This window comes from Colossoma macropomum, unplaced genomic scaffold (assembly GCF_904425465.1).
Source record: "Colossoma macropomum unplaced genomic scaffold, Colossoma_macropomum, whole genome shotgun sequence".
NCBI lineage: Eukaryota > Metazoa > Chordata > Actinopteri > Characiformes > Serrasalmidae > Colossoma > Colossoma macropomum.
Genome location: NW_023494787.1, coordinates 19437831 through 19465449, shown reverse-complemented (window position 1 = coordinate 19465449; position 27619 = coordinate 19437831). Strand labels below are relative to the sequence as shown.

The window sequence follows — 27619 nt, the reverse complement described above, 5'->3', positions numbered from 1 at the left end:
TTTGTTGCAGCGATTCAGTAGACATCCACAAGTTTAATCCTCTATGTACCAAAAATAACACATTTGTTTATTGAAGGAGCTTTACGATTACAATATTGAAAAATAAAATGAAAGCAGACATACAGAACACATAGCACATGAACATATTATTAAAAATGTATTGCACAACTGGTCACATTAATTCCCTTTTAGGTTCCGTATGCTGGGATATACATCATGGTAACATAATTTTCTAAGCAGTGTCATCAATGCAGCGGCCATGAGAATCAATTGCAATGTTTAAGACAACTTGAGCAAATCTTGATCCAAATATTATGTTAAAAAATGCCACACATGGTATTATATCTTAACATTTCTGTGAAAATAAAAACACAAATAGCCCATCTTTTGCATTTTAAGGTGACAGCCAAATGGAAGTGGAATCAGCCCTTAAACAGCAGTCATTTGAGTTGACACATGATCATTGGCTGACATGCAGAGAACTTAGTTTTACTTGGAACAGGTGGAAACTTTTCTGAATGCATTTATTTTCCTCCGCTCCTGCAGTTTTTGGCACAACTAATCTCTGAACCGAATTAGAAGAACATATATCAGTTAGCAAGTATTAATATGCTGGAAGCCTAGAGTTCAGACCCTCAGAGATGCAATTAAGTGGTCTCTTGCATTCACCATAATGTACTAAAGTCATACAGAACACAATGTAGAGTGATGCTAGTAGAGTTAAGGTTTAGATTTTCAGCTTTGCTGTGTCTGATGTGTAGTAACGTCATCTTATTGTCATTATTTTGTATTAGCGTAATTGTTTGCTTGAATAGATTACACGCTTAGTAGGTTATGGAAAATGTGAACCTTTAAAAATCCAGCAACTGAACTGAGCAATGAAAAGCAACACAGCTAAGCAATGCATTGTTACACTGCTAGAGAACAGAATGGTTACAGAGCACCAGCACATCAATGCAACGCAAACATAGGATTATAAAATGTAGTACATCCCAGCTATACATACGTAAAGTACAGGTAGCAACCAAAAAATAGATATTAATGCCTGCAACTGCTTCACCAATAAGTATAACAACACGTGATGAACTAACACATAGTGAGACATCAGTGATCCTTAAAGGTGTAGTTTTCGCCTTATCCCAAACACAGTTGACCAGCCAAGATATGTCTGGCGAATGCAGTTTGCCTTTTTTGCTCTACAGTGTTGCTACAAGGCTAATACAACAGAAGTCACCCCAAAAGATTTTGGGTTACAAGATTTTGACTTTCATTCATTTTTAGCTACATTAGCCATGTAGCTCCAGTGCAAAACTACATATGCAGACACCAAACATGTTCTGGCTGATCAACTACATTTGGGATAAGGAGAAATTGTGAAAATTAGGTTTTTCAGTGAACAAATTCTTTAAGTATTATAACCACCTACTTAAAGTAAACACAGGTTAAGCCCAGTCAAAGATTAAAAATCACTATTGACATTTTAAGTCAGTTCAACACTAAATATCTTTTATGTGCAGGAAAACAGTGCAGACTTCTATGGAATGCATAAATCAGCATTTGGGTCATTCTCACAAAACTGCCTCAAAACATGTCCATATTTGAGTGTCATAAGCATCACACAGATGAAGAATGTTCATATCATTTAGTAGGTGAATTGCAGCTCTACATGGTGCAGCAAAAAGTTTGTGGAGTTCATTTTTCTATTTTAAATATTTTTTATTCTCATTTCCGCATGTCCACAAGTGTTTTTCATTACCAGTGTTCATCATTGTTTCGCTTTTTAAATTGGAAAAAAAATAGTTTGTATTATTTTTAACTGTTGAATCACTTTGCTTTATTGACTTGTTTGTAAACTGTAAGGATGTGAACCAAAACATCACCACATTATGTGGCACAGGTAAAAAAAAATAATAATAAAAAAAACTCAATGGCTGTTGCAGTAGTGAGAAGTGCAGAATACTACATTTTGAAAAATATTTATGACTGAATAGTTAGCTTGGTGGTATATAGTATATGGTATATAGGTTGTGAAGAGAAAAGTTATGAAAAAAATATTATTTACAGACTGTCAGATCTTCAAACTGTGTTGCGGTGATGAGAATTTGGTCTCCGGAAATGGAAAATGGCACTTAAAATTGATTTAATATCAAATAAATGGTTCAGGTTTTTGTTTAATTATTACACTACACAACATTGTTTGTATGTCCAAAAAAAAGAAAGAAGTTAACATTAAATTTTAGTCATTTTAATTTTTTCAAGTTCCAGTATTTGTTACATTTGTAAGAATTACCCATTTCTCCACATTGTGCAAGTAAGTTCAAAGTAGATAAGTAATTTTATCATTTGGTACTAAAGGTACAGTTTTTTTTTTTATCCCAGTACATATGGCCATAACCCTCATCATCAGCAAAGGTCTGGTTGAGGTTAGCTGGGTTGCCAAGACTAAACTATTTCACCACTGGGTAGCAGTATAAAACAAGGTGTACTTGCTTCTACCTAGTGCAACAATATTCTCATAAGTATTGGCGGCAACAAATAATATTCTGCTTCCTGGCTTACATCTGTGTTTGTTTTGATTATACCAGAGAGAAATAGCAAAAGGCATTTAGACAATATTAATACAATTACTCTCGGATATTACCTGCTAAGCTTGTACACTGGCAGATGAGAAGGATTATGTCATCAGGACTACAGAGAACTATAGCTTTCATTAGAAAACGAGTGAGAATAGTGCACAGCACACCAGCCGACAACAAACAGCACTTTAATACTCCCAGCACTGGTGTGGATAGCAAGGAACAAAGTCAAAGACCTTTTCCTCACATGCTCATACGCTTGCACACTCACGCAGACACACAGACACACAACACACTCATGTATACACACAATTTTGCACAATTACACACATAAAAATTCTCTCATACACAGTACACTGTTACACTTCACTCTCTTTCACACTTGCAGAGACAGAGCGACATCATATACATACAGTGTAGATGCGGCTGTGTTGTAATATGAAAGCAATTCTAGTGAAACATTTACATTTACATATTATATGTTGGTGTGTATTTTCGTATATCATCATGTACATATATTCGCAGTGTTTAGTCCGGCAAATGCGCCCAATTCTTTGACCTCTATCCTTCCTTCATATGTGAGAGCGACCTGGAATCACAATATTTCAGTCCTGTTTTCTGTTCTCTCAGACCAGCTGATGAAGGCCAGGAATCGTGACAGTATTATACACTGGATAATAGGTTATTATAGCATGTCTCAAATCTACCATTATGACAACACTGCAGTTGCCATTACCTCCTCACTTCATGGAGCATAGTCTCTAATGAAATGTTATCTCTAACAGTTATCTCCATGACATGACACATGATGGATTTCTGTTTAGTGAGGCTTTTTTTATCCACCCCGGTCACAGAAGCATAGTGCCTGTTTGACATTTAGACTCCATAAGGACAAAAAGACAATGACATTTCTTCAAAACCTTGAAAATCTACCGTTATGTCAGTGTTTCCAGGAATATTTTATACGTTTTCATTGTTCATTTGCATTTATTTATTAAAATGCCAGGAATTGGGAGTGTTCTGTGTTAAAACTGCTATCTGTTAATTATTTAGGCTTCTTAATGGATTTTTCTCTTTAGACTTAAGCCTAGAAGCCACAAGAGCATGGTACTGCCTGCCGTACAGCACAGTTCACTAGCTGGGCAGAGATTTGGGAAATGGCTTTCATCACTCTGGTGAGTTCACTTGTACTCTCCTCTCAATGTTAAACCAAACTATTCCTTCTTTTCTTAATTTGTCTCAGTCCCAAACCCCTTTAACTCTCACATTCCTCACAACAGTATGTACATCTTTTTTTATGTGCACTCTCACTAAGGCCACGTTCACAAAGAGATTTTGGGGTCTATCCAAAAAAAAAAAAAAACATTTATTATTTTGTCGTATTGTTCCTACAATGCTATATGTTTATTGTCAATGAAACATAAACCTGTAACACATAAATTAGAATATCCATTAGTGCTTAATTTGATCAAGCAATTTATTGAAGCTAGCTATAGCTCTGTTATCAAGCTAGCTGTGAGTTGTCCTTATAGATCTTTAGAGTTGGATCGTACAGCTCTGAATGTCGGTTCACAGTGATTAGCTTCTTTTTTGTCCTGCTTCACAATGCCGGACGCGTGGTCAAAGTTTCAACTCTGGTGAACTTTTTCAACAGACAACATTATGTGTAATTTTCACATATCACCATGCTTTGGTGCCCACTGTCCATCAATGCATTGTTTTCTTTGAAATCAAATGCAGGTGTGTTTTTGACAGATACCAAAATGTCACTGTGAACGTGGCCTTACTTACTCCTCTCTAAAAGTCTGTACATTTTGTTTCAGCCCCACCCATCCTTCTCTCCTCCCTTACTTCTGCATGTCACACTGCAGTAGGAGGACGATAGAAGGGTCACTCTTGGCTGCCTCTTTGAACTCCTCCAGCGTGATCTCGTCGTTGTGATCTTTGTCCATCTTGCTGAAGATCTTGTCCACACGCTGCTGAGGTGTCAGGCCATCCTCGTTCATCCGCATCATAATCACAGTGCCGACCATTTTATAGATCGCCTGGGAGCAAAGGCGAAGGACAGGTGGCAAGAAGACGAGGGAGGAACGTGTGAAAAGAGTAAAAGCATGAAGAAGCGAAGAGAAAGTAAAATATATATATAATAAAATAACTGTACAGTTTACAGAGCTTCCTTTAACACATGAACAAATGTATGAAAACATGTTAAAACATTTTAAAAACATGCCCAATTCTGTTGCAAATCATAACACAGATGCAGATAACAGTTAGTACTATTATGTTACACACTGGCACACTTTGGCTGTTGAAACGAGGCTTTGAGTTCAGGTCATAAATGTAAAAACTCAGTCAAGAACAAGGAAGAAAAAACTACAATGATGCTAATTTCTGCTAACGCCCATATGGAATTCTAGTAGTATGTCAGCACGAAAACAAAAGACAATTCAAAATTACATTAACAATTTATGGCCATTCTAGATTAAACAAGGACATTATATATTTTACTTGCAGGGTATTTGACAGATATTTAAACACATATTTTACTTTTCACACTTTTACAGTGACTCTTTTAGTAAACAGCCCTTTCACAGAGCTGCTGCTGCTGCTGTTTTCTGTTGCTAACACCTGACTGAAATATATTGGTCAGGCTACCACTCATGCTCACAGTCAGTGACATATCTAGAGTGACATTTTTTTTCCCCAATTTTTCTCAAAAAATTTAAATTGGTCCCACCTATTGTAAATCAAATCATAATTGGCTGATTCAACTGTCACCTCTTATTTATGTTAGTGGTTAATCTGAAATGTTAGGCCTTCAATTCAGCTCCTGAAGTCCTAACCAATGAGAGAGCTAGTCTGGCTCTATCTACCTAGATACCACAGGGAAAAAAATCTAATTGGATATTTTTCTTTTTGGCTATTTCAATAATTTAACCCTTTTGTTTCTCACCAATACTTAACAATGATATAAGAATATTAATATAATAGGTGCAGAGTTTCAACAGAGCAAGCATGATGATTACATTATGTATGTTGACTAAAAATTACAGACATATATTTGTTTTTCACAGAAATCATTACTTCTTCTCTGTAGGCCTAGAAGGCCGTGCTGGTGATACACCACTAGTAGTATGTAAAAATGTTGTACAGTTTCTAAACAAGCATATCCACAACTTTCTTGTTCATGTCATAAATAAATACATCCATACATAAAAAATATTAATAAAGGACTCACCTCTATAATCTCGAGCATCTCCATGCGTGTAATCTTGCCGTCTCCATCCAGGTCATACATGTTAAACGCCCAGTTGAGCTTCTGCTCAAAACTTCCTCTGGAAGTGATGGACAGGGCACAGATGAACTCCCTGAAGTCAATTGTGCCATCGCCATTCTTGTCAAAGGTCCGGAAGGCATGCTGAGCAAATTTGGAGGCATCACCATAGGGAAAGAACTGTAATATAGAACATAATTCACAAGGTGAGTCAGCTTTCATCAGTCTCCTCCCTGCACTGATTAAGTCTTAGCTGGTGTAAAAATGATTCGCCACATACGTCTTCAGACTCTTAACTTGATAGTTTGGAAAGAAACAAATTTATATAGTTCTGCCCTTAGCCCTCCATCAGCCAAGTCCAAAGTTTGCAGTTTTTGTTTTGTCCCTAATATAAGAGGCTAATGTAGCTAACAAGTAATGGAAGTTTATACTCCACCAATTAGCGCTGTGCAAACTGCATTCGAAAGTCATCACATACTCTCACACCAAATCACCTTAGGTTTTTAAGTGATTTCAAAAAGACTTACATATTTGATTTCTAACACTGTATGGCTGCGTACTGTTATCTATAATAATGGACCAAAGTATGATGTATAGCTCAAAATATTAGCAGCCATTTTTAATCTATAATTTTGTCTTTCCCAATAAAGATAAGCATTTGTCATTAAACTGTGCATGTCAAATGTCCACAATACCTGTGCGAATACTGTTCTCACCTTGACGTAGAGCTGCTGGAACTCCTCCAGGTTGAGAATGCCAGTGGGACAGTCCTTCAGGAAGCCCTTATACCACTGCTTCAGCTCTGCCTCATTGAACTCTGTATTCTTAGTCAGGTCATCCAAAACCTCTGGAGCCAGCTTGCTGTTATGTTTCCCCATTTTAATGACCTCTCTATGGACAAAAACAGAGAGGCAGAGACTTTGTAAAGACAAGATTTTTATTCCTCAAAGGAATTCTAAAGTTACAGCAACAGCAATCGATTAAAAAAAAAAAGCTTCCAAGGTGTCATGTAATTCCAGACATCAGCCAGTTCTGGATCATCCAATGTCTATGAAAAATGTGAATAAAAGGTCAGGAAGGTCTTCTAAAAGAGGGTTTACTGATATTGACCTTGATCCAAAATGGTAAGAGAAAAAAAAATGTTCTTAGTTTTGATGCATGTTAATATATCAAGAGTAAATAAAGTAATAACCACTGGCATTTTTGAATGGCCTAAAAAAATAATACATGTTGCTAGTTGCAAGATTTTGCAAGATCCAGTCTTTCCTGTTGGTTAGAAACTACATGAAAAGTGTAATTTGTCTAGGCGACTTTGTAATGACATCATGCCTTATATCATGGCATATAACATGTCTGCCTGTATGAGAGCCAGAGATATATTTGGTAGCCCTAAATTGCACTGAGCTTAAAAAATGGGTATTTGGGTGCACATGAAAAATGAGGTGCTGTTCTAATGAGTCATTACCTGGACTCTCAGCTTATTAAAGTTGATTAAATATTTAACAGGTCTAAATACTTGACGAGGTGCTCTAATGGCTGAATGCTCCAGCGGTTATGCAGCACAGCTCATCACAGGCCTGCTCTGGAGCCCAGACGCCCACAGCGCTTTTCTCTCCTCCTGACAGGAGGCCATTTAGGTGTGATCACGATGACTAATCAGAGGTGAGCATTCATCTCCCTCCTCCTTCTCTCGCCTTCTCTCGCTCTATTCCACTCCCTCTCTCTTTGACCTTTTTTGGAATTCTCAGCGCTCTGTTACTCTCTGCTCCTTTAGGCTTCGCTCTGATTGGCCTACTTCAGACAGCAAGGGCTAATTGAAGATCTGAGCAGTTAATAAACTTTGAAGCTAATGGAATGAGCTTCATGATGCTCTTTAGGCAATGAAGTAATTCACTTTCATTTTCAATAACTTTCAGTGGAAGAACTGGTCACATGTTGACAGTACTCTTTGTTGCTATTTAACCTTTAAGGCTAACGGGTGACTGCTCAATGGAGAAGCACAGAATTTGTCAATTGTTACACTTACATCAATTTACTTAAAGGATCACATACAAAATAAAATGAATAGTGTTCAAAAGTCTGAGGACACTTTTGTTCATTTGCAGGCAAAACTATGAGAACACAACTCAATGCTATGGGTCTGAAAGGATGTGTAGCTGTGTAATAAAGCCATACTGAAAAAAGAACAAAACAATTACACAAGAAACTGGACAACTGAGACGTAGAGTAAGGTTTTACGGACTGATGAGTCTAAATTTGTAATTGGGAGTGTTTGATTCATGAGAAGCAGAAAATGCAACCAACTTTGGAGGTGTGGAAAAATATCCCTGCAGATTTCTTTAAAACAAATGAAAGCAAGTCTTCCAAAAATAAAGGCAAACTGCAGTAAAGGAAAAGGGTGGGCACGCTAAATACTGAAAAAATACTGTATTTAGTTGTGGAAGTTTTTGTGCAATTTTCTGTTGAATATATGTTTTATGCTTTTTTCCAGATGCTGAAAATAAATGAGTTGTATTTAATGGCCATTCTGACCAGAAATTAAATATATTAAAACAGTGGCTCCCAACCCTGGTCCTCGAGGACCCCCTGCCCTGCACATTTTATTGTTTTCCCGGCTACCAACGCACCTGATCCAATTAATCAGCTAATTAGCAAGCCCTCCCAGAGTTGAAGTGGGTGTGTTTTTGTAGGAAAACACAAAAATGTGCAGGGCAGGTGGTCCTCCAGGACCAGGTTGGGAAGCTCTGAATTTAAGCAGGGTCTCTGTCTTTTAGGCAGTACTGCATGCAAAGTTAATTTGTTCATGAAGATTGATTTGCTGTATGTATTTCTGCAGGGGTTGTTATTACAAAACTAGATACATTTGGTAAATTATTTGTATGTTTTTGTTGTTTGAATTAACCAAAAAGGCAATTAAAGGCATGACAGCCTGGCAGTGGGTGAGTTCTGAGGCTTATGGATTATCAGCATTAGCGGTCACCAACCCTGGTCCTGGAGATCTACTTTCCTGTTGAATCTGAAGTCGACCCCGTTGAAGTTATTTACAAGTCTCTGATTGGCTGGATCAGATGCTTTAGTGTTAGGTAAGGCAGGAGCAGAATATTAGATGCAGGTTGGAACTAAACCCTGCAGGAAGTAGATCTCCAGGAGGAGGGTTGATGGCCAGTAGCCCAAAACTTATTTGGTGCTACCTAAAGCCAGAGGTGGGTCAGAACTACTCAGATAGATGTACTCAAGTACAATTTTGATGGATTTGTACTTGCCTGAGTTTTTTAATGATAATATTTTTATATTAAAGTATGCTTGGAAGAAATGGACTCCTTTTTAATGTTATATTTTAGACATTAACGTTTACATAGTCCTTTTTGTGGGTAACCATCATATTACGTTGGTGATGTATCTACACTGCTTTGCAACTGGTCACAATGAGTTTTATCATTTAATTTTAGAGCAAGAATGTCAACTAGAGAATGAACAGCACCAAACAAACTTTAGTTCCTATGCTGACAGATCCTGAGTGTTCCACTGTAGTTCTATTGATTTCTTTTGCTTGATTCATTATTTCACTAAACAACACAAGTAGCAATACTTCTTTTTGAGTAAAGATTTAGGCTACTCTACCCACCTCTGGCTTAAAGCTGAATCAAATGTAGGGATCCCCACATGCAGCTTTCTAAAATAATGTGAAAATATTTGCTCCTGACTCATTTGTAAGATTTTAGCACATTTTATGACACAAAATGAATCTACTGTTTTTGTACATGTGAAAACTAAAATAAATCACTAAAAATGATATGCAGCACCCAATACCCCACTGATTAATAACAGGTTGTACCACTTTTAACATCTGCCATAACAGACAGACACTTCTTGTAGCTGTTCATCACTCACACTCTGTTCTGAATGAATGATGGGTCACTCCACCATGCATTTTCTCTGTGATTAGCTGCTCATAAAACAATTTCTGAATGAAATCTATATATATATATTAATGTGCACGTTTTATTACCTTACACAAATATACTTGGACACAAAACTCAGAAAAACAGACAGATTTTCTAGTCAGCGTCAAAATAAATATCATGTTTTACAGACTGCACTCCTGCTAGCCAACACCCCACATAGGAGATTTTGCACATGTTCACACACTCTCAGAAGGATATTAAACTGTACTTTTTGGGGTGCAAACTCTGTCATGGGGGTGGTACCGTCAAGAATGCATATTCAGTACCTTTTGCTAGTGAACTTGAAACACAGTCTGCTGCAATTGGCAATTCTAATTATGGCAGACATATACACGTAGGATGTTCTAAGACAAAAAAGTCCCAAAGAAAACCTTTTTTTATTCATCACTATTGTACCATCATCATTACATATAAAACCTCAGAGGTGTACTGGTCATTTTCGGTCAATAAAATGGCTATATATGCATTGTAGACATCACAACTCCTGGTTCCTATTACCACCTCCTGTAAAGGAATCAATCAGTAGGTTTCTCCACAATGTATGATTTTACATTAAAACACTCTGAATGACTGTTTAGATCTCAATGACTGAATTATGCAGAAAAATCAGTGAAATCCCCATTACTTATGCGCTACTAGAGGTGGGTGATATGGCAAAAATATCATATCACAATACAAGATATGTATCACATTTTGAAACAGAACCAATACACTAGCAGTGCACTAAAACCAAAAAAACAGGACTAAATATGTTCTCTTTTCAATTAAATATGCAGTTGCTCTGTTCTTTAAGTACTGACGAAATCCACAATATACTCAGAAAAGCATATTGTGCATCACAATAATAGAATTTATCACAATGACGACAAAATATCGTCATACTGTCCCCCTCTGTGCACTAAACTATTATTATTAAACCTCCACATGATGTAAAGGTTCTAGACCAATTAAACGTTTTTCTTAGAACTATATATCAAAGTCAAGAACTATTTAGGAAACATTTAGCAGAGTGTCTACAACGTTCATTACTCTCGGTCATAGTGAAGGTTCTTCTGGACACTTCAATGTTTTTGAAAAACATGGTTGTTAGTATCGGGTCTTGTCTAGATCAGAAATTGCTCCATGATCTCTTCTTATCTCAAGCGCTGATAATGATATTGAGTCAATGTTAATTTTGGCTGAGACACAACCTTCACCAGCACTGAAGCTGACTAGGATATTACCATAAACACCTCAGGAGAAAAGGAATTGTTTGTGTACAAGCTTTTCACGTTTTGAATACAAAGCTCAAGACAGAAATAGGCATTTAACAGCTAGGATCACCTTGATTCTACTCCTTAGGGTGGAGAGTGTCTGAGCGTGTCGCTCTCAGTTATCAAGATGAAATTTAACATGGATGGATATTATCTTTCTAGAATCCAGTACCTTTTTATTAGCTTTTTTATGACGTAAATCTGATTTTGGATGAATTATTGGTTCGAAAATGAGTGACTTTGTGCTGTAATAAAAAGAGCTGTAAATTAATCTTATTGTATTAAATAATAAGAAGTAATTGTCTCTCTGAATTACATTAAATAGTGAGTATATGATATGGGCTTGCTTCTTCTTCTTCTTTTTCTTCTTCAGTCTCTTTCCCTTTTACTTTATAGCCCCAGTATTCAATTAGGGACACCTATCTGGACCGCTAGCAGGCCTGAACTTCTCAGTGTGGAGTCTGAAACTGCATTTCATGCTCTACCTGCTCATGAATTTTCCAAGTGTGAGGTGAGATACTGCTGTGCAATTTTTGACTGCACATTACCCTGTGAGGCCACCCAAGACATGCTGAGACCAATGAGTAATGAAGGAGACAAGACTAATGATGACCTACTCAACCCAGTCTCATGACAAATTTGTAGATATTATAAGCAAGAGCAGGGTCAATTTTAATGGAATTCATAAAAGTTCTTTCACACAAGTTGCAAGAAAAGTTATGGCTGCTTATCATGTTTCTAACCTCAACATGAACCTAACCCATGTGAGTCGACCAGAGACATTATGAAGCAGGAGGAGAAAGTTCACAGGTTTAAATATGAATTGCCCAGTCTAAATCTTCAGACTCCGGCCTACATTATATGCTGTTGACAGAAGAGTTTAAGGTCAACACGTCACACATCTGTGACACATCGTGTCAGGTGGCACGGCTGCAAGTAAAAAAGGCAAACAGAATTTTTTATCATTAACTGAATGTTTTATCACTTGGAAGACATTTTTGGTTAAAAATATTTCATTTTTATTTATTATTTTGTGGAACTCCTCCTGATTTGTTTATGTAATCACGTTACTTTGACTTTAAAAAGTTTCTTTGCAGTCACAAATCTTTTTTTTCAAACATTCATCCATTGAAAGGTTCTTTAGGGAGGCAAAAGTGGTTCTTCTATGGCACTTCTATTTTTAAGAGGGTAATGTACAGGTTCTATACCAATTTAAGGGTTTTTCCTACAACTTTTACATTATGTGGAGGTTACTTAAACTTTAAAAAGGCTCCTCACACCCACCATCTGATTTAGCATTCACTGAAAGGTTCCTCAGGCAACCAGAAGTGGTTCTTCTATGGCATCATGCAAAGAACCCTTTTTTTCTGCAAAGAAAGTTTTGTTCAGTAAAACTTTAACTGGAAATTAAAATGTTATTATCGATTTAAACATATTTCAAAATAACATTTTGATTCTCAATGTTAAAAATGATTTCCTGCTTTTGAGAACGTTCTGTGAAAAAATCATTTTTTTTTAGTTTTCAACTTTGCTCCCTGTTAACCGTTTCTAATCCCTGAAATGTGCAATTGTTAGATCCTACTCTGGTAGCAGAGGCCAGGAATGAGTTCCAGGAAACTGATGGACCGGCACAGAAGCCAATTTTGGGGTCCACAGTTCAGGCTTAGCTTCAGCTTGAGAATGGCTTCAATATAGTGTCATTATTACTGTCATGGGTAAACTGAGCCTTCAGCAACACCACTGCACCTAGGGGAGCAGAGCAGGGGGTCCTCATAAATGAATGAATAAATGAATATATAAATAAGAAGCACCACATACAAGGAAGCACATGAAAATGTGATTAAGCTCAGAATGTTCCCATGTGATTTGGAGGGGAAAGTATTTGTTCATGTTTACGGCTGAAAAATGCAAAACCAATCTTCTGGGTCCTGAGTGTTAGTGTTGGAAGCTTTTCATTCCAGTGTTTTCAGCCAATGAGTCAGCTTCATGTTCATTTGCAGCAAGAGATGATGTTGCCACTTATCGACAAGCGCAGGCAGTTTTCTTTGTGAGATTAGGGCAGGAGCACAGGGATTAGGCTGGCACCTGGGAGGAGAAAGCATTTAACGGCAAATAATGCAGAGGAGAAAGAAAAGGTGCCTTCATTTTTGTAATTTCCGCCGCCTGGCACATAGGTGATGGTATCAGCTAGTGGGGCTGGATTATGGATTCTGTTCAGTATGGCACAAATCCAAGAGTTCTGGAGGATGCTGGGTAAAAAGTGAGTCAGACAAGGTGAGAGTGTGGCAAAGACTTTCAGACAAATAGGACCAAACATTAAGTGCATGTATGTCATAATGTTTATTAAAGGTGACTCAAAGTACAGCCGTCACTGTAGACCAGGGGTCTCACACCCAGATGTAGCCCAAGATGTAGTCGCAAGTTTGAGATCCCTGCGTTAATATCACTGTCCAAATATATAAATCAACATAGAGAAAGATTTTTACCATCAGGATTACCAGGACTCAAGATTCAAGATGCAATATTCATTGTCACACCAACTCCTGTGTTAGATGTTAGGAATCAGAGGCATGAACGATAAAGAAAAGACAAAGACCACAGATACATACAGGCATGATCATAAATCCCATAACAACTGCAGCCTAATAAGCAAAATAAAATGGCAGATGCGTTTATGACAGACTAAAAATTCCAAAAAAGTTGGGACGCTGTGCAAAATGTAAATAAAACACTGGATGCAATGGATGTGCAAATCATTTAAACCTTATATTTAATTGAAAATAGTAGAAAGACAACACATCAAATGTTGAAACTGAGAAATTGTATTGTTTTTTGAAAAATATATGCCAATTTTGAATTTGATGCCAACAACATGTTCCAAAAGATTTGGGACGGGGGCATGTTTACCACCGTGTTGCATCAGCTCTCCTTTTAACAACACTCCTTTGTCGTATTTTTTGTTTCATAATGCGCCAAATGACAGGTCTGGACTGCAGGCAGGCCAGTTTAGCCAACTTTTTTTGAAACATGTTGCTGACATCAAATTCGAAATAGGCATATATCACATATATAAGAAACAAAATTTGTCGTTTTCAACTTAAGATATGTTGTCTTTGTACTTTTCAGTCAAATATAAGGTTTAAATGATTTGCACATTATTTCACTCTGTTTTTATTTACATTGCGCTCAGAATCCCAACTTCTTTGGAGTTGTATAATAAAATAATAAATATTTAATTAAATATTACTTTGTAAGATTCTGTATATAATAGTTTTCATGGTATATTTCATAACACGTCTACTTGACCTGCATATGTACAGACATTCACATCTGCATTTATACAGATATATATACAGCTCTTTTAACATCAGGTATTTATTGTGTTTTATTTTACTTTTCCCATAGCTCAGTACTTGTTAGTATTCTATGAGCTGTCTGGTCTGTTTAGTATGTTACATGGCATACATGTGTGCACTTACCAAGACAAAGTTTTTATAAGTGTAACATACTTGGCGAAATAAAGTGATTCTGGTTCTCATAAAAACAGTATAATAATAAGATCAAATACGAATCAATCAAAATCTAACATTAAGCATAAATAAAACAAAAAAATGCAATCACTGAGATTTTTCTACTGGTATTGTGCAGAGGGAGAGAGTGTTTTTCAGCAGAACTTTGATATTTCAGATAAGGACACTTCCACAATAAGTGTCAGTGGGATTTTGTGTTCACATTGAGGGTTTAATCCATGATACAATCCAATGAGTTTGTTAGCAATAAACACTTTGTTAGGTAGTCAAACTTGCTATTTAGTGAACTTAAGCTACCTAAGAGCAGTGTTATGAGTATTATTCTTTACAAGTTTTGTATGTAATTTGGTTGGATATGATCTTCCACACTGTTTTGTCCCGATTCTACAGCCCTCCTCCAAACTCTTGGGATAATGGGTATCCCCTTCAATAATTGCAAGTTGTAAAGTTCAGAGAGCTTGTTAGAAACGCCCAAGCCTAGTTGCAGCTGCTACTCCAGGGTCCCTTTTGCAGAACATTTTAAAGTTTTGTTTTCACTTTGTCAGTCAGTTTGATGAGGAGTTAGCGGGACCTTTTTCCATGGTTGTTCAAAACTGTGTTTCAGTGTTTTTTTTCCTAAGACCTCGCATACGGGTGTCATAGTGGTTTCCTCGTGGGTAAACAGTGTACACCTGTGTATCATGTGGACTACACCTCTGCTACTAATGTAGAAACAGAGAGCTACTAAGATACTGTTCTTGTTCTCATTGATCAGTGAAGCGTCCAGAAGGGAGTAGGGGTGTAACAATACACATATTATCAGGTCCAATATGATTTTAAATTTGAAGAAAAAAAATGCAAATATATTCTGTGTTCTGTGTTTTTTTATTAAGCCCTTAAACGTCTAGATATGTTACATCATAAGGTTTATTATTCCATAACTACATGGAAAACAATGCACTGACAGTTATTATTAGTTATGGGAGTGAGGAAAGTCACAGCAGGTCCTGACCATGTCCATGTCTTGATTCTAAAAGGAAATACCAATATCAAAATGTCAAGCACAATAAAAATGTTTACACTAATTAAGTATAAATCTTTATTATAGTATCATGTCACTGTCCAAAAAGTAACTCCACCATTTTTTATTTTTTTTTATTTTTGTTCATCATTTGAGCAGCTGCCTTTGCATTGTGTGAAAATCTCATGATGAATTGATCAACAGAAAGGCTCTAAAACTGCTTGAAACAAATTTATAAAGTAAAGAACGTTTTCTTCTCCTGTAAAACTGCCGCTTTGGACAGAGACATCTGTCCAAAACTGTTTCAGTTTTAGAGTCTGAATCACAAACACCTTTAATGAATCATTTATATTAAAAAAGATGCACAAATTAATGCACAGAAACATCTTTTCTCTGTTCTTTGTTTCTTTTCCTTGTTTCCTTGTTCACTTTAACCAGATAGATCCCTAGGTTTTGAGCATTGACTGTAACTTCTATGAAAGACTGCAAATGGGAGACCCTCAGGAGAGACCAGGGGGCACATCGACATTTTAAATTTCTCTTCCAATCAGTTTGATCTCCGATCTTTCAATACTGTATTGAAATTGTTTCACCCTTCTGGGTGAGGGTTCTTTTAAAGAGTCTCTCATGGTGTCTTTTGTTGAGGCTGCTGTCAATGATCAAAACTATGCATCTGGGTGCATCCTACCTTTTTTGTATTGATCACTATTTTGCACTACTTTTCAATATTTTTAAATAAAATATGTCTTGGAGCCAAACTAGATCTGTGTATTATATAATTAGAGCATCACAGAATCAAGACATTTTAACACACAAAATATAAAAAAAACAATCAAATCTTGATTTCAGAAACAAAAAACACATTGAGGCTGAAAATATGTGTTGTTACACCTCTACTGATAAACTTTATACAGAATAAATGCGCAGTCAAAACTTACACAGACGAATTTGTGAGCATTTGTGAGCAAATCTGTAAATATTCTCCGTTGTTTTGCTGCTAATGTAACGGGATGTATTGTGGATGAATCTCTTTCTGGTGTGCAGTGAAGACTAGACCTTTTCTGAAAGGTCTCTCACCTCCGTGCTAACACAAATCAGAGTGGATGCAGCGTTCATAGCATCGCTGTGACACTCTTTTTCTCCCATCATTGTCACTCAGATGGATCGATAGACCGCGGCCGATCGTGTGGTCACTGTGACGTCTTTGACATTCCAGCCACGTCAGTCCTGTGAGTGCTCCTTTTAAGAGCTGCTGAATGAGATGGAACTGTGGACTCAGGGCCATCGCAGTGGATTAATTCCAACACACCACACAGAGACAGACAGAGAGAGAGAGAGGAGAATAACGGGAGACAGAGGGAAGAGAAAGAGAGAGAGAGAAAGAGAGGAATAAAGGGAGACAGAGGGAAGAGAAAGAGAGAGAAAAAGAGAAAGAGAAAGAGAGTAATAAAGGGAGACAGGGAAGAGAAAGGGTGAAAGAGAAAGAGAAAAAGAGGGAGGAAGGGAAAGAAAGGAACAGAGAGAAAGGGAGAGGGAAGACAGAGCGAGAGAAACAGATATTAAATGAACTGATGAATATAGAGGGGAAAGAGAGAGTGAGGAAAGAATGATGAAAGAGAGGAAGGAAGGCAAAGAGGGAGAAGGAGAAAGACAGGGAGGAAGGGACAGAGAGGAGAGAGTGAGGGAGACAGAGGTGACGATATAGAGGAAAAGCAAGAAAGGTAAAGAAAGAGTGAAAGAGAGAGGAAGGGAAAGAGAGAAGAGACAAGGAGAGAGAGAGAAAAAGAGGGAGAGAGAGAGAGAGAGAGGGAAGAAAAATAGAAAAAGAAAGAGTGAAAGGAATGAACAGATCAAAGAGATGGAAGAACAGAGGGAACAGAAGTGGGAGAGAGAGCAGGAGAGAGAGCGAAAGAGAGAGGGAGATGGAGGGGGAAGAGAGAAACAGAGGGATACAGATGGGGGAGAGAGAGAGAGAGAGAGGGGAATGGAGGAAAAAAGGAATGAAGTTAAAGAGGGAGAAGAGAACAAGCAAGAGAGAAGAACAAAGGGATATGGATAGGAGAAAGAGAGAGAAATAGGGTAAAAGAGGAAGGAAGCTAAAAAGGGAGAAGAGAAAAAGAGAGGAACAAACTGAGAGAAGAAGGGAGAAAGATAGACACAGATAGAAAGAGAGAGGGAGAAACGGGACAGAGGAATGAGTGAGAGAGTTAAACAGAAAAAGGGAAGGAGAGAGGAAACAAAGAGAGACAGAAAGAGAGGAGGAGGGCAAAAGGAAAAGAAAGAATGAAGAGAGAAAGAGAGAGGGAGGAAAAGCGAACAGAAGAGAGACAGAGAGAGACTAATGAAGAGCAAGAGAAAGAGAGACAGAAAAGTGTGAAAAATAGATTGAAATAGAAGGAAAAAGGACTATTTTTTGTCACAGATGGAGAACATTGTGCTGCTCAGTGTATGTGATTGAAAAATAAAAGTCAAGATGACTCAATCTGGAGTGTGTTATGGACCTTGATCAGAAGAATGACCTCCCACTAGCTCAGAGAAGATATGAAGGACTCAGGACCACTGAGTCACCACTGACTTAAATTCTTTTGCTGCTGCTGGTATAACCACAGTCGCTGTGGTCAGAAAACCTCACATCTAAAATAAAGCAGAAAAGGCATGGATTGTTACACATTATTGGGTCTTATGAAAACAACAGTTCTAACGTCTGAGTGGAGATGTGACACGTATAGAGGGCAGCAGTGAGTAATGTTTGTTTATTTGAGCTACAGCTACTATGTATCAACAACTAGGCAGAAAGACATTGTTTCAAAAAAAGTATTTATTTATATGATAATTAATCATCTGCTAAAAACAGAGACCTAATAGACACCTTCAGAGAAGCTCCTACAGTATCCAGCACTGTGGCAACACAGCTTAAATTAAAATCCACCTGCTTCTTAGTCATAATGCAATTAATAGATTAACAACAGTCTAATGACTGTTCCCTCCTGAATCAAATTGTTTTTCTTTTAAGTGGTCCCATTGTTCAAAACTCAAGAGGGACAGTGGCAGTCTATGTGCATACGACCATGTACATAAACCATGTGTTTTATATATTGCCATTATTGTAATTATAGCAATTATAACAATTTGCTCTGAGTAAGTGCATTTATGTGCACAGGGCAAATGAGAGTACACGTGTGCAGTTTTCACTCATTTCACAAACCACTCTGCATGTCCTGATGTGCCAAATGCTGTAAGTCATTGTTTAAAAAGCCTAATCACTTTCAACTGCAGTTCTGTCTCTGATGAGGACCTGTGATAACTGAGGTCAGTTTCAATAAAGCAGGGGACACAGACCTCATATAAATAGAAACGGTGCTTTTTCTTATAAAATATAAATTACTTACAGTACAGTGTCACTGAGATCAGAGTGAATTAATGTGTAATGAATGGTCATCCATCAATAGTACTTTTTTACCAGCTAAGGCGGAAATTATGGAAAGTTTTATAAATAGAAATGTAAAAATAAACACAAGCCTGAACTCTTTATATACACACAAACACTCTTGTGTGGCAGTAAGCTGAACAGGGAGAGTGCTGGTAACCTTTTCCCAACAATGTTCAGAGACTTCGATGGCAGAGAGAAAAGGCATGTTTGTGAATGTGCATTTAAAATGGACTGTCTGATCTAACAGAATGGTGCCTGACCATTTTGAGGAAATGAAAACTTTCTACAAGTATGCAAATATTCTAATATTAGAATGTGATAAGAAAATCTTCTAAGTTAGAGGACAAAAATAAAGGTTTAACAACATGCATGCTGAATATTGGACACTATTAGAAAAAGGCCCTGCTATTCCATTTAAAATAATTCTGAAGTTTTCTCGAACGCAAATCTGCTAACTTATTAACATTAATTTGATATAATTTTTTCAGATAAACAAAAGTGCCTAAAAGGGTTCTTTGGAGTGATGGCATTAAAGAAACAGTTCTGGTTCCCTAAAGAACATTTTAAAATAGAAAGTTCTTTAAAGAACCAGTTTTGATACATGAGTGTGGAGAATATTTTTTCAGTTTAACCCCTTTAAAATCTCAGGTTTATTACCAACTAAGGTTTATTATTTAGTAACTACAGGAATTTCAATGCAAACTGGCTGAGCTGTTCTTAGGTTATGGAAGTGCGTAATAAGATTTTGGGCCTGCCGGCGGCCCCTGTTCTTTTAAAGGGTTAAAGAACCTTCACATTAAAGTTCTATATCAACAAAAGGTTTACTAGAATTCCAATTTAGGAACGTTTATATGTAAATGTTGTTCACAATTTAAATTGTATTAGGAACACAAAGAGCATTTTACTAATCTAAACTAATAATCTTATTTCATTGCACAGTTTCGGTTGGAAATAAAAGGGTAAAGATCTTGAAATGCTCAAAAGAATATTATCCAATCAAGATTTTTTTCTCTGTGGTATCTAGATAGACACTGCTCTCCCACTGGTTGGGGCTTCAAGAGCTAGACAGAAGGCCTTATATATTAGATTAACTAGAAACATAATAAGGTGACAGAAGAATAGTGATAGGGGGCATCAATCAATCATGTTTTCATTTAGAATGGGTGGGACCAATTTTGTGAGAAAAAAATATCACTCTAGGCCTTTTGAAAGTCCCAGAGATGTCACTGACTGTGAAGGGCGATAGTCTTAAAAGGCTTCAGTCAGTTGTTAGAAGTGGAACACAGTGGTCACAGGGCTCTTTACTACAAGTCACTGTAAAATTGTAACTATATATTGTAGCAACACTCGGAAGGTGAAGCCATTTTCTCTTGTCAATCTTTTGCTCGTTATTCCAAATGGATGGAAAATGGAGCATGCACAGAACTGCGGAGGGTGGGGGGTGTTACCATTAAGCCTTCATGCCACTGGTGAGCTGCCTCTCAGGACATGAAAAACCAACAACAGGAACAACAGCATTAAAACACAACAACCTAAAATTAATAAATTAATAAAGGATTTCACCAAGTTTTGACATGTATGTCCCAAACTGAAGGCCTAACTCTAAGCAACACTGAATTGGATTCATGTCGTTGCAAATAGTGAATGCAAACTGTTGAACTGTAGCGTATATTCACAGTGTAGATGCTGCTCACAATTGTGAGGTGTGAGTTCCCACAGTGCAGTTAGACCACACTTTAAAGAAGTCTCTCTTTTGATGATGGAAGGTTATTGAAAGTGAGGGTTCCACATAATCAGACCATTAGAACAGCTCAATGTGAAAACTGTATAATCTAATAGTTAGATAGGAAATGAGGTTAAATAATAACAGCCCCTACAGTGATAAACAAGCATCACATCCTACAGTGCTCGCCTGATTAAATGCAGTGAGCTAATGAAGTTTCCCTGTGAAAGTTGGTACGGAACTTTCTCTTGAATGCAGCTCAATTACAGGTGAGTCATAAAATTCTCCACTGGCTCATGTGGCATAACAACCAATAGTGGGCATAAATAATGCAGCTGTTTGGAGATATGAGAGCTAAAGGTCAACCATGCTTATCTAGAGGCACAGGGGCAGATCCAAGACTGTCAGACATCATCATCATCCACTGGAAGAGCTTTTGTGAGCTGTGGGGGGCAGACAGACAGGATACAAAAAGCATGTCTAAATAATTCATAAAAGGATCTGGTAAAAGAACGAGATATTATGTCAATAATGCCTCATCATTTTTGAAAACTGCCTGTAGTCACTGAGCATTGGTGTTTTATTTTTTTTCCACACACACATACGCACAGATGCTATGGAAACAGATGGCTAAATAGACGCAAGAGGTAGTAGTGAGAGGGTTGCCGTTTCAGGTCCCGTAAGGGGTGTGAGCCAGTAACAAACAAATTACTTCACTGGAGCACTTCAAGCTGTGCCCTTCAGTTAGGCTTTTAACCCGAGATCCTCCAGGACTGGTTCAGCATAATAACTCATAGGCATGTACGTCTCAAAGGTGAGAAACAGTGGCTCCCATGAATACACAACGTGCACACAAAGCTAGACCTAGCTGTGTTGGCTCTCTTGAGGTCCCACCGGATAATTTAAAATTAGAGTCTCCTAAGTGAAACAGGTGCTGTTTCTATAGTAATATTCCTCTCTTCTGGCAGTGCAATGAAAACATCTCTCTGAGGAGGACAAGGCCACAACACAGGTCATTGTGCATGCACCTGCATATCTACAGTGTATAAGTGCTAAATGCAATCACCTGCATGTGGTAATGTAGTGTTCTGGCTTGTGTGACAGACAGAACAGTCTGGGGAACCAAGCCACAGAGGATGTTCTTGCTTTAAGTTTCTTTTTTTCTCCCTCTAAACTCAAAACTACTCAAGACTACACACCTGTCTTATTTTTTCAGCACCTCTTGGGTACAGGAAAAGCAACACACCTGCAGATTTAACATTATAAGCTTCCCCGTTTGTTCAAAATGATATGCACAGATTCCCCATGGAACAACTAGGAGCAATGTAGCAATAGCTGTCAGCTGAGACTGAGACTGACTTATGCAACAGTCAGGTTCTCTTGAGGATTTATGTCCACATAAAAAAAAAAACTGCTGGCTGATACAGATAGCGGACTGCTTAAAAAAATATCAGGTGATAATAGGGATGCACCAATATGGGGATCAAGGGTTGATGCCGACATCTAATATTTACATATCTGCTGATGCTCTGCTGACGTTTATAAAATCCAAAAATAAAAGTGAACTGTCCAATGCTGATATATTTTTCAAGCAAATGTCTACTGATACCAATAGAATTCAGATATCATTTTGCTAGTCAGTATCAACCCAGTCTTGCTTTCATGGGACATAATTGGTCCCAACCATTAGTAGTTTCTTTTCTTTTTTCTAAATCCAAAACTACAAAGCTGTCTTATCTTCTTCACATCTCACAACTACAGGATAAAAACAACAATGACTGCACCACCTGCTCATGAGGATATCCTGGCAAAAATAAATACAGGGTAGGAAACCTTGCATCAAAACAGGATAGTCCCCATGGGTGACAACTGGCACTGAAGCATCTACCTATGCCTCTGTGACTGAGACTAATGAGGAACGCTGGAAACGGTTCTATATGGTCTTACAGATAATGCGTATGGTAGATGGTGGAGAAATGAAAGCATCATAAATACACATAAGATGCATTGTGAGATATAAGCTGGTTTTCAACCAGCTAAACGGCAAAGTATGACCGTATTAACAGCTTGGGTTTCATAGCTGGTTACACTAAACTTCTGACCTCAAGAGTCTTCTGTAATACACACAGATCAGCATAGGTTAGAACATCAGTGATTTCATTATGACCCAGTCGACAGATGCACTGCACCCAATGCCTTGAGAAGTGTAATCAAGTCAACATCTGATATTCAGTTCAGTATATCTCATTACTATTGTACTGCATTTGAATCAGGATCCCTCCTAAGTTTGACAAAGAACTAAAAATTGATCAAAAAATTTGGAGACTATATTTGTGCATATTTAACATTATTATTTAGCTGACCATTTGGTTCAAAAGGTTATTAGGAGAGGACAAGCAGTTACTTCTGAACAATTATTCAAGGGTACCGTGGCAACAGCCATCAGCTAAGACTAAGCCAATGACTTGAACAATAACTAATAGCCTCCACAGCCATTCTAGAGTTCGAGTCTATAGCACTGCTTGGGCCAGATTAGATTTACCACAGAAGGTTCTGTAATACAGGGAGATTCACTCGAAAGAGGCCCCGAATACTCCCGTTAGGATGAAGCAATCTGAACCAAAAAAATACACTACAAACCTTGACGTATGTGTCATGGATTGCATTACATGTGATGCTGGAAGTGATCTCCGTTTTCTGCCAGACACATGAAGTCCCCGGAAGTTGCAAACGAAGGTTAAACGTCGCGTCAGCTGTCCGGCGCCTGCCTCATCGCTCTGGCGCAGGGGCATCCTGGCTTGTTCAAAGCTCCATATACTGAGGAGCACATTGTATGTTGTTTTGTACAGATTGCTTCATCCTAGCAAGAGTTATTACAGAATATTCTGGGCTTCTTTTGAGCAAATCTCCTGTATAATTTATACAGACTCTCAAGACCTAAAGTATCTGTAATTTCCTCAAATACCCACTGACTGCCTGTATTGAAACTTCATAGCTCTGATGTCAAAGTTGAGAGTTCTGTTACACATGCCAAATTCAATAACAATAACAACACGGCACAAGGCTGTGCCCATTAGCAGATGATTTTATAACAGTATCATGAGATCAATTTTAACAGGACTATGTCACTGAGGAAGCACTGGGTTTGGCCAATTATAGAGGTAAATTCACAAATGATACTTGTCAGATTTGTAAACAGATGTTATAGATTAATACTGGACTCAAATCACACATCTCGTCAATAATCCCTAATTATGAATAAAAAAATAGGGCTTATGCAAACTGACTATGAACAACTCACTTATGGAGATAATGAAATGAACTCTCTATACCTCTTTCAACATCAGATCAGATTTGGTCAAGATCAATATGCTGTAAATAGAAGGGGAGTCAAAAGCCACCCACTGCCCCAGTGGAAAGACCACCTGTTTCATCGCTGAGACACAGCAAGCTCACCAGTTGAAAGCCAACAGTGAGTTTGGAACGACACACACAGTCCTATTGCTCTGCATTAGTTATGTCATCCTTTGTTTTCCAGACTCTGTCAGATCCATGTACTGTAACATGTTAGGCAAGTGCATGGACAATTTACCTCTGATGTCCAAACACAGCCTGGGGCACCATGCGATGACTCCAGCTGCTAAATGTATTTGACAGCATCTTGCCCATTGTGACAGTTTGCTCGCCTTTCATTCACATTCAAAACAGGCAGCAGAGCAAAACAAGGGGAAAAAAGCCTGTGGTTTCTATTACATGAGAAGAGAAGAATATCAACAGGCTGCTATCAGAGGAGGGAAAAAAAGACCCTCATTCGTTCTATTCACACATGCCTTTGTTTTTTTTCATGCATTAAATTCCCCTGAGGCTGTTTGATTAGTGCTGCTGAAGAGCCGCTGACTGTCTGCAGCTTTTTGAGTGCAGCCATGTTGAATCTGCCATCCATCTCCATGAGAAACGGAGCATGTGGGTAATCAATCAGCTGGCTCCGCACGAGAGGGCTACAACACCTGGCACTGCCTGGGCGCTTTTGTCTGGGACAAAATGGAGAATTGACAATGCCCATGTGCTGCAAGAATAGCGAGCTTCTGCTTATCGCACATCATCTATTTTCAATCACCAGGAGCTCCATACCTTGTAACCAGTGATGCTTTCATTGGGCACACACTCAGCTTTGCTCGCGCTATCTAACCAATGGCAAATTTCAGAAGGGCAAGACTGGCCAAGCTGACAAATAAGATGTTCCTGTGTGACCTCTTGAAAGAGCTGAGATGTGACCCATTGCAGTATTAACTCAAAAACAACTTCCTACATCATCAGATCCAAAAAGCATCCTCTTGTTTTTGTCTTATGTACACTGAAAGAGACAGACACATCTCTTTCAGTGTAATAAAGCAGGATGCCACTTAAAGAATAGTATAACCATTTTAATGAAGGTAACTGAACGTAACTAAAAGCAACACATGCTTTCAAAGTTTTTACATAATGCATAAGAATCAAAGTCACATCTGTTTCAATTTTGATCTGTTCCTCCTAAATTCCACATTATGTTGCTTTCAAACAGGCTCCTCATTTCTCACTGTTGTCTTTACTGAATGGCAAAATTGATCTCAGATCAACTTAATAAACAATATCACAGTTAAGCTAACACAGCTACTTACTAAAACTACCCTAACTGCATTCTTTTGCTTTGGAATAGACATTCGTGTCCCTTAATTGTGACTGTAAATGGTCAGAGAAGAACTGTTTCTCATTGAAAAGCCAAACAGAAACATGTACCGCCAAATAAGAGTTTATCTCAAAATGTTTTTCAATACAGTGTAATAGTGTAATTCAAAGCAAAAGTCAAGTCCATTTTTGTAGACTATCCATAAACTATTTGAAGAGATCTGAAACAGCTGAACACATCTTTGAAGGCACATTCAACAGTGTTATGATACATGTATCACAAGGTGATTTGAGTCATTACACCGACTGTAATCTGTATGTTGTTATTTGTATCGTTGTGAAGATCTCAAAACACTTGAAGCAAATCATGTTTTTTTCAAATAAAATGATTATTATTATGTGTTCATCTGTGTTTGATAATATCCACCAAGCGCTATCCATTATTTCAACACCACCTTCCACAGTTAACACTTCTACACCCTTAAAAAGTTGTTCTTTAAGGGTTCTTTAGTTATGGCAATGGTTATATGAAAGGCTCTCTCCCAAAACACAATAAACACTGTACATTGTTGGGAGTGGACTTTGCACATACATGAAATGTCACTACTATATTATTACTAATACCACCCTTTATTTGATTAATAAAAATGTGTTTTTGACAAAGAATGTTATGTCAGTTTCAATCTTTTCAAACTTCTTGTTACAATTGGATGTACAACATTTTGGAACGAAACTTCATATGCAGAAATGTGAACCCTCAAATAACCATTTGAATGCTCAAACATTTCTCTTCATGGTTAAATTGTTCTCTTCTATGAAGAAAAACCTGGTTGTATAGATGAAAATTGTTCTATAGTGCACCCAAAAAATTTTAGCACTATAATAGCCTTTTAGAAAAAGCCTTTTTCTAAGCACATAGCAGTGCAAAACCCAACACATGGTGTTTTTATTCATACTGAGAATTTTTAAGCATGAAGAGTTGCCTGTCTTCATATGGGCAACAAAATTAAGCCTCTTCCTCTCCATCTTCATCCCTCCACTACAGTAATTCCCTCCATACTTGCCTCACTTCAGCAATACTTTTACAAAACTGTCACTGTGACAAAGCCTCCTTAGTTTCAGTATTCCAGTGAGAGGTGCTGAACGCCTTGGTCATTTCACTCTGCTTTGACTGTCTGTCCACTCGCAGCCTTGATGAATGGCAGGTGCATTCAGTCACTGCCATGCGCCACACATCTGTCAGAACAGCACACTTTCTCACTTTTATCACTCACAAAGGGTGGTTAAAAATAACACTCACTCTTTTGTAAAAGGGAGTGCAAAAAGGACACCCACACACTCTTAGAAGCACTGTTGATGAACATAAACAGCGCAGCTCAGACACAACACTGGTGCACATCCGCTGCCAGCCAGCAAGGCAACAGCATGAGCATCACATCTGCATTTCACATCAACTTTATCAATACTTAGCACAGCTGTATGAAGACTTTCAGTTCACTCTGTCTTGTTTTTGTGTTCACATATAACTATAATTTCACAAAACACCTGCAAAGCAATGCAAGCCCGTTCGTCCTACTACCTCGTGCAAGAGTCACTCTGTGGCAGCTCCTATCTCTAATACACAGGCCATATTAGCTATATCTCATATATAAACTCACATTTGCTTAAATAAGTGCACAGTGTGTTAATGATAAAAAGTCACTGGTGACAGACTGAAGAAAACAATAAAGAAGGTGAAAATAATGACAAAAAAAAAGAAAATAATAAAAGAAAAAAAGTCGAGTTTCAATTCACACATTTTTCTCTAGATTTGCTGTTTTGGTATCTGTCTAACATTCACTGCACTACAGCACATTAGAAACCCAGCACATAATAAACACATGTTTAAAAACCAGGACAACTGAAAGTAGAAGCATGGATGACTCACCCAAGTATTTCTGGTGAGGTAACCGGCCTTTTCGTGTGTGTGTGCGTGTGTGTTTCACACAAGTGTGTTATCCTCTCAGCGGCTGAAGAACAGCAGGCTGCTTCCCGGAGAATGAGCCGCGGACCTGCTGCTTCTTCCTCCCTCAGCCACAGCGATAATGAATGGAGCGTTTGCTTCTCTCTTACCGTGTTGTTATTTTTTTCCCACCAGTTTTCAGAGACGCCACGCCCCCTGCGCTGAGATTGGCTGACAGTTCATACTCACAAGCATTCCACC

The 27619-nt window shown here is 37.9% G+C and overlaps 1 protein-coding gene across 1 annotated transcript; it reads right to left on the bottom strand.

Moving 5' to 3' along the window:
* hpcal4 (hippocalcin like 4) lies at nt 1-27491 on the bottom strand. Its single transcript, XM_036566366.1, has 4 exons — nt 27344-27491; nt 6567-6741; nt 5815-6030; nt 1-4621 (listed from the first exon to the last, which is right to left on the bottom strand). The coding sequence occupies exons 2-4, from the start codon at nt 6726-6728 to the stop codon at nt 4424-4426; spliced, it is 576 nt and encodes a 191-aa protein (XP_036422259.1). The 5' UTR covers nt 6729-6741; nt 27344-27491; the 3' UTR covers nt 1-4423.
* Between the last annotated feature and the right edge of the window lie 128 nt (nt 27492-27619).

What these genes read in the sequence shown, in the direction of transcription:
- hpcal4 (XM_036566366.1), bottom strand. Translation starts at nt 6,728, where the DNA reads ATGGGGAAACATAACAGCAAGCTGGCTCCAGAGGTTTTGGATGACCTG. An exon ending in TCCAGCAGCTCTACGTCAAG is followed by an intron (nt 6,031 to 6,566) that starts GTGAGAACAGTA and finishes TCTATATTACAG; the next exon opens with TTCTTTCCCTATGGTGATGC. An exon ending in AGATGCTCGAGATTATAGAG is followed by an intron (nt 4,622 to 5,814) that starts GTGAGTCCTTTA and finishes CTTTGCTCCCAG; the next exon opens with GCGATCTATAAAATGGTCGG.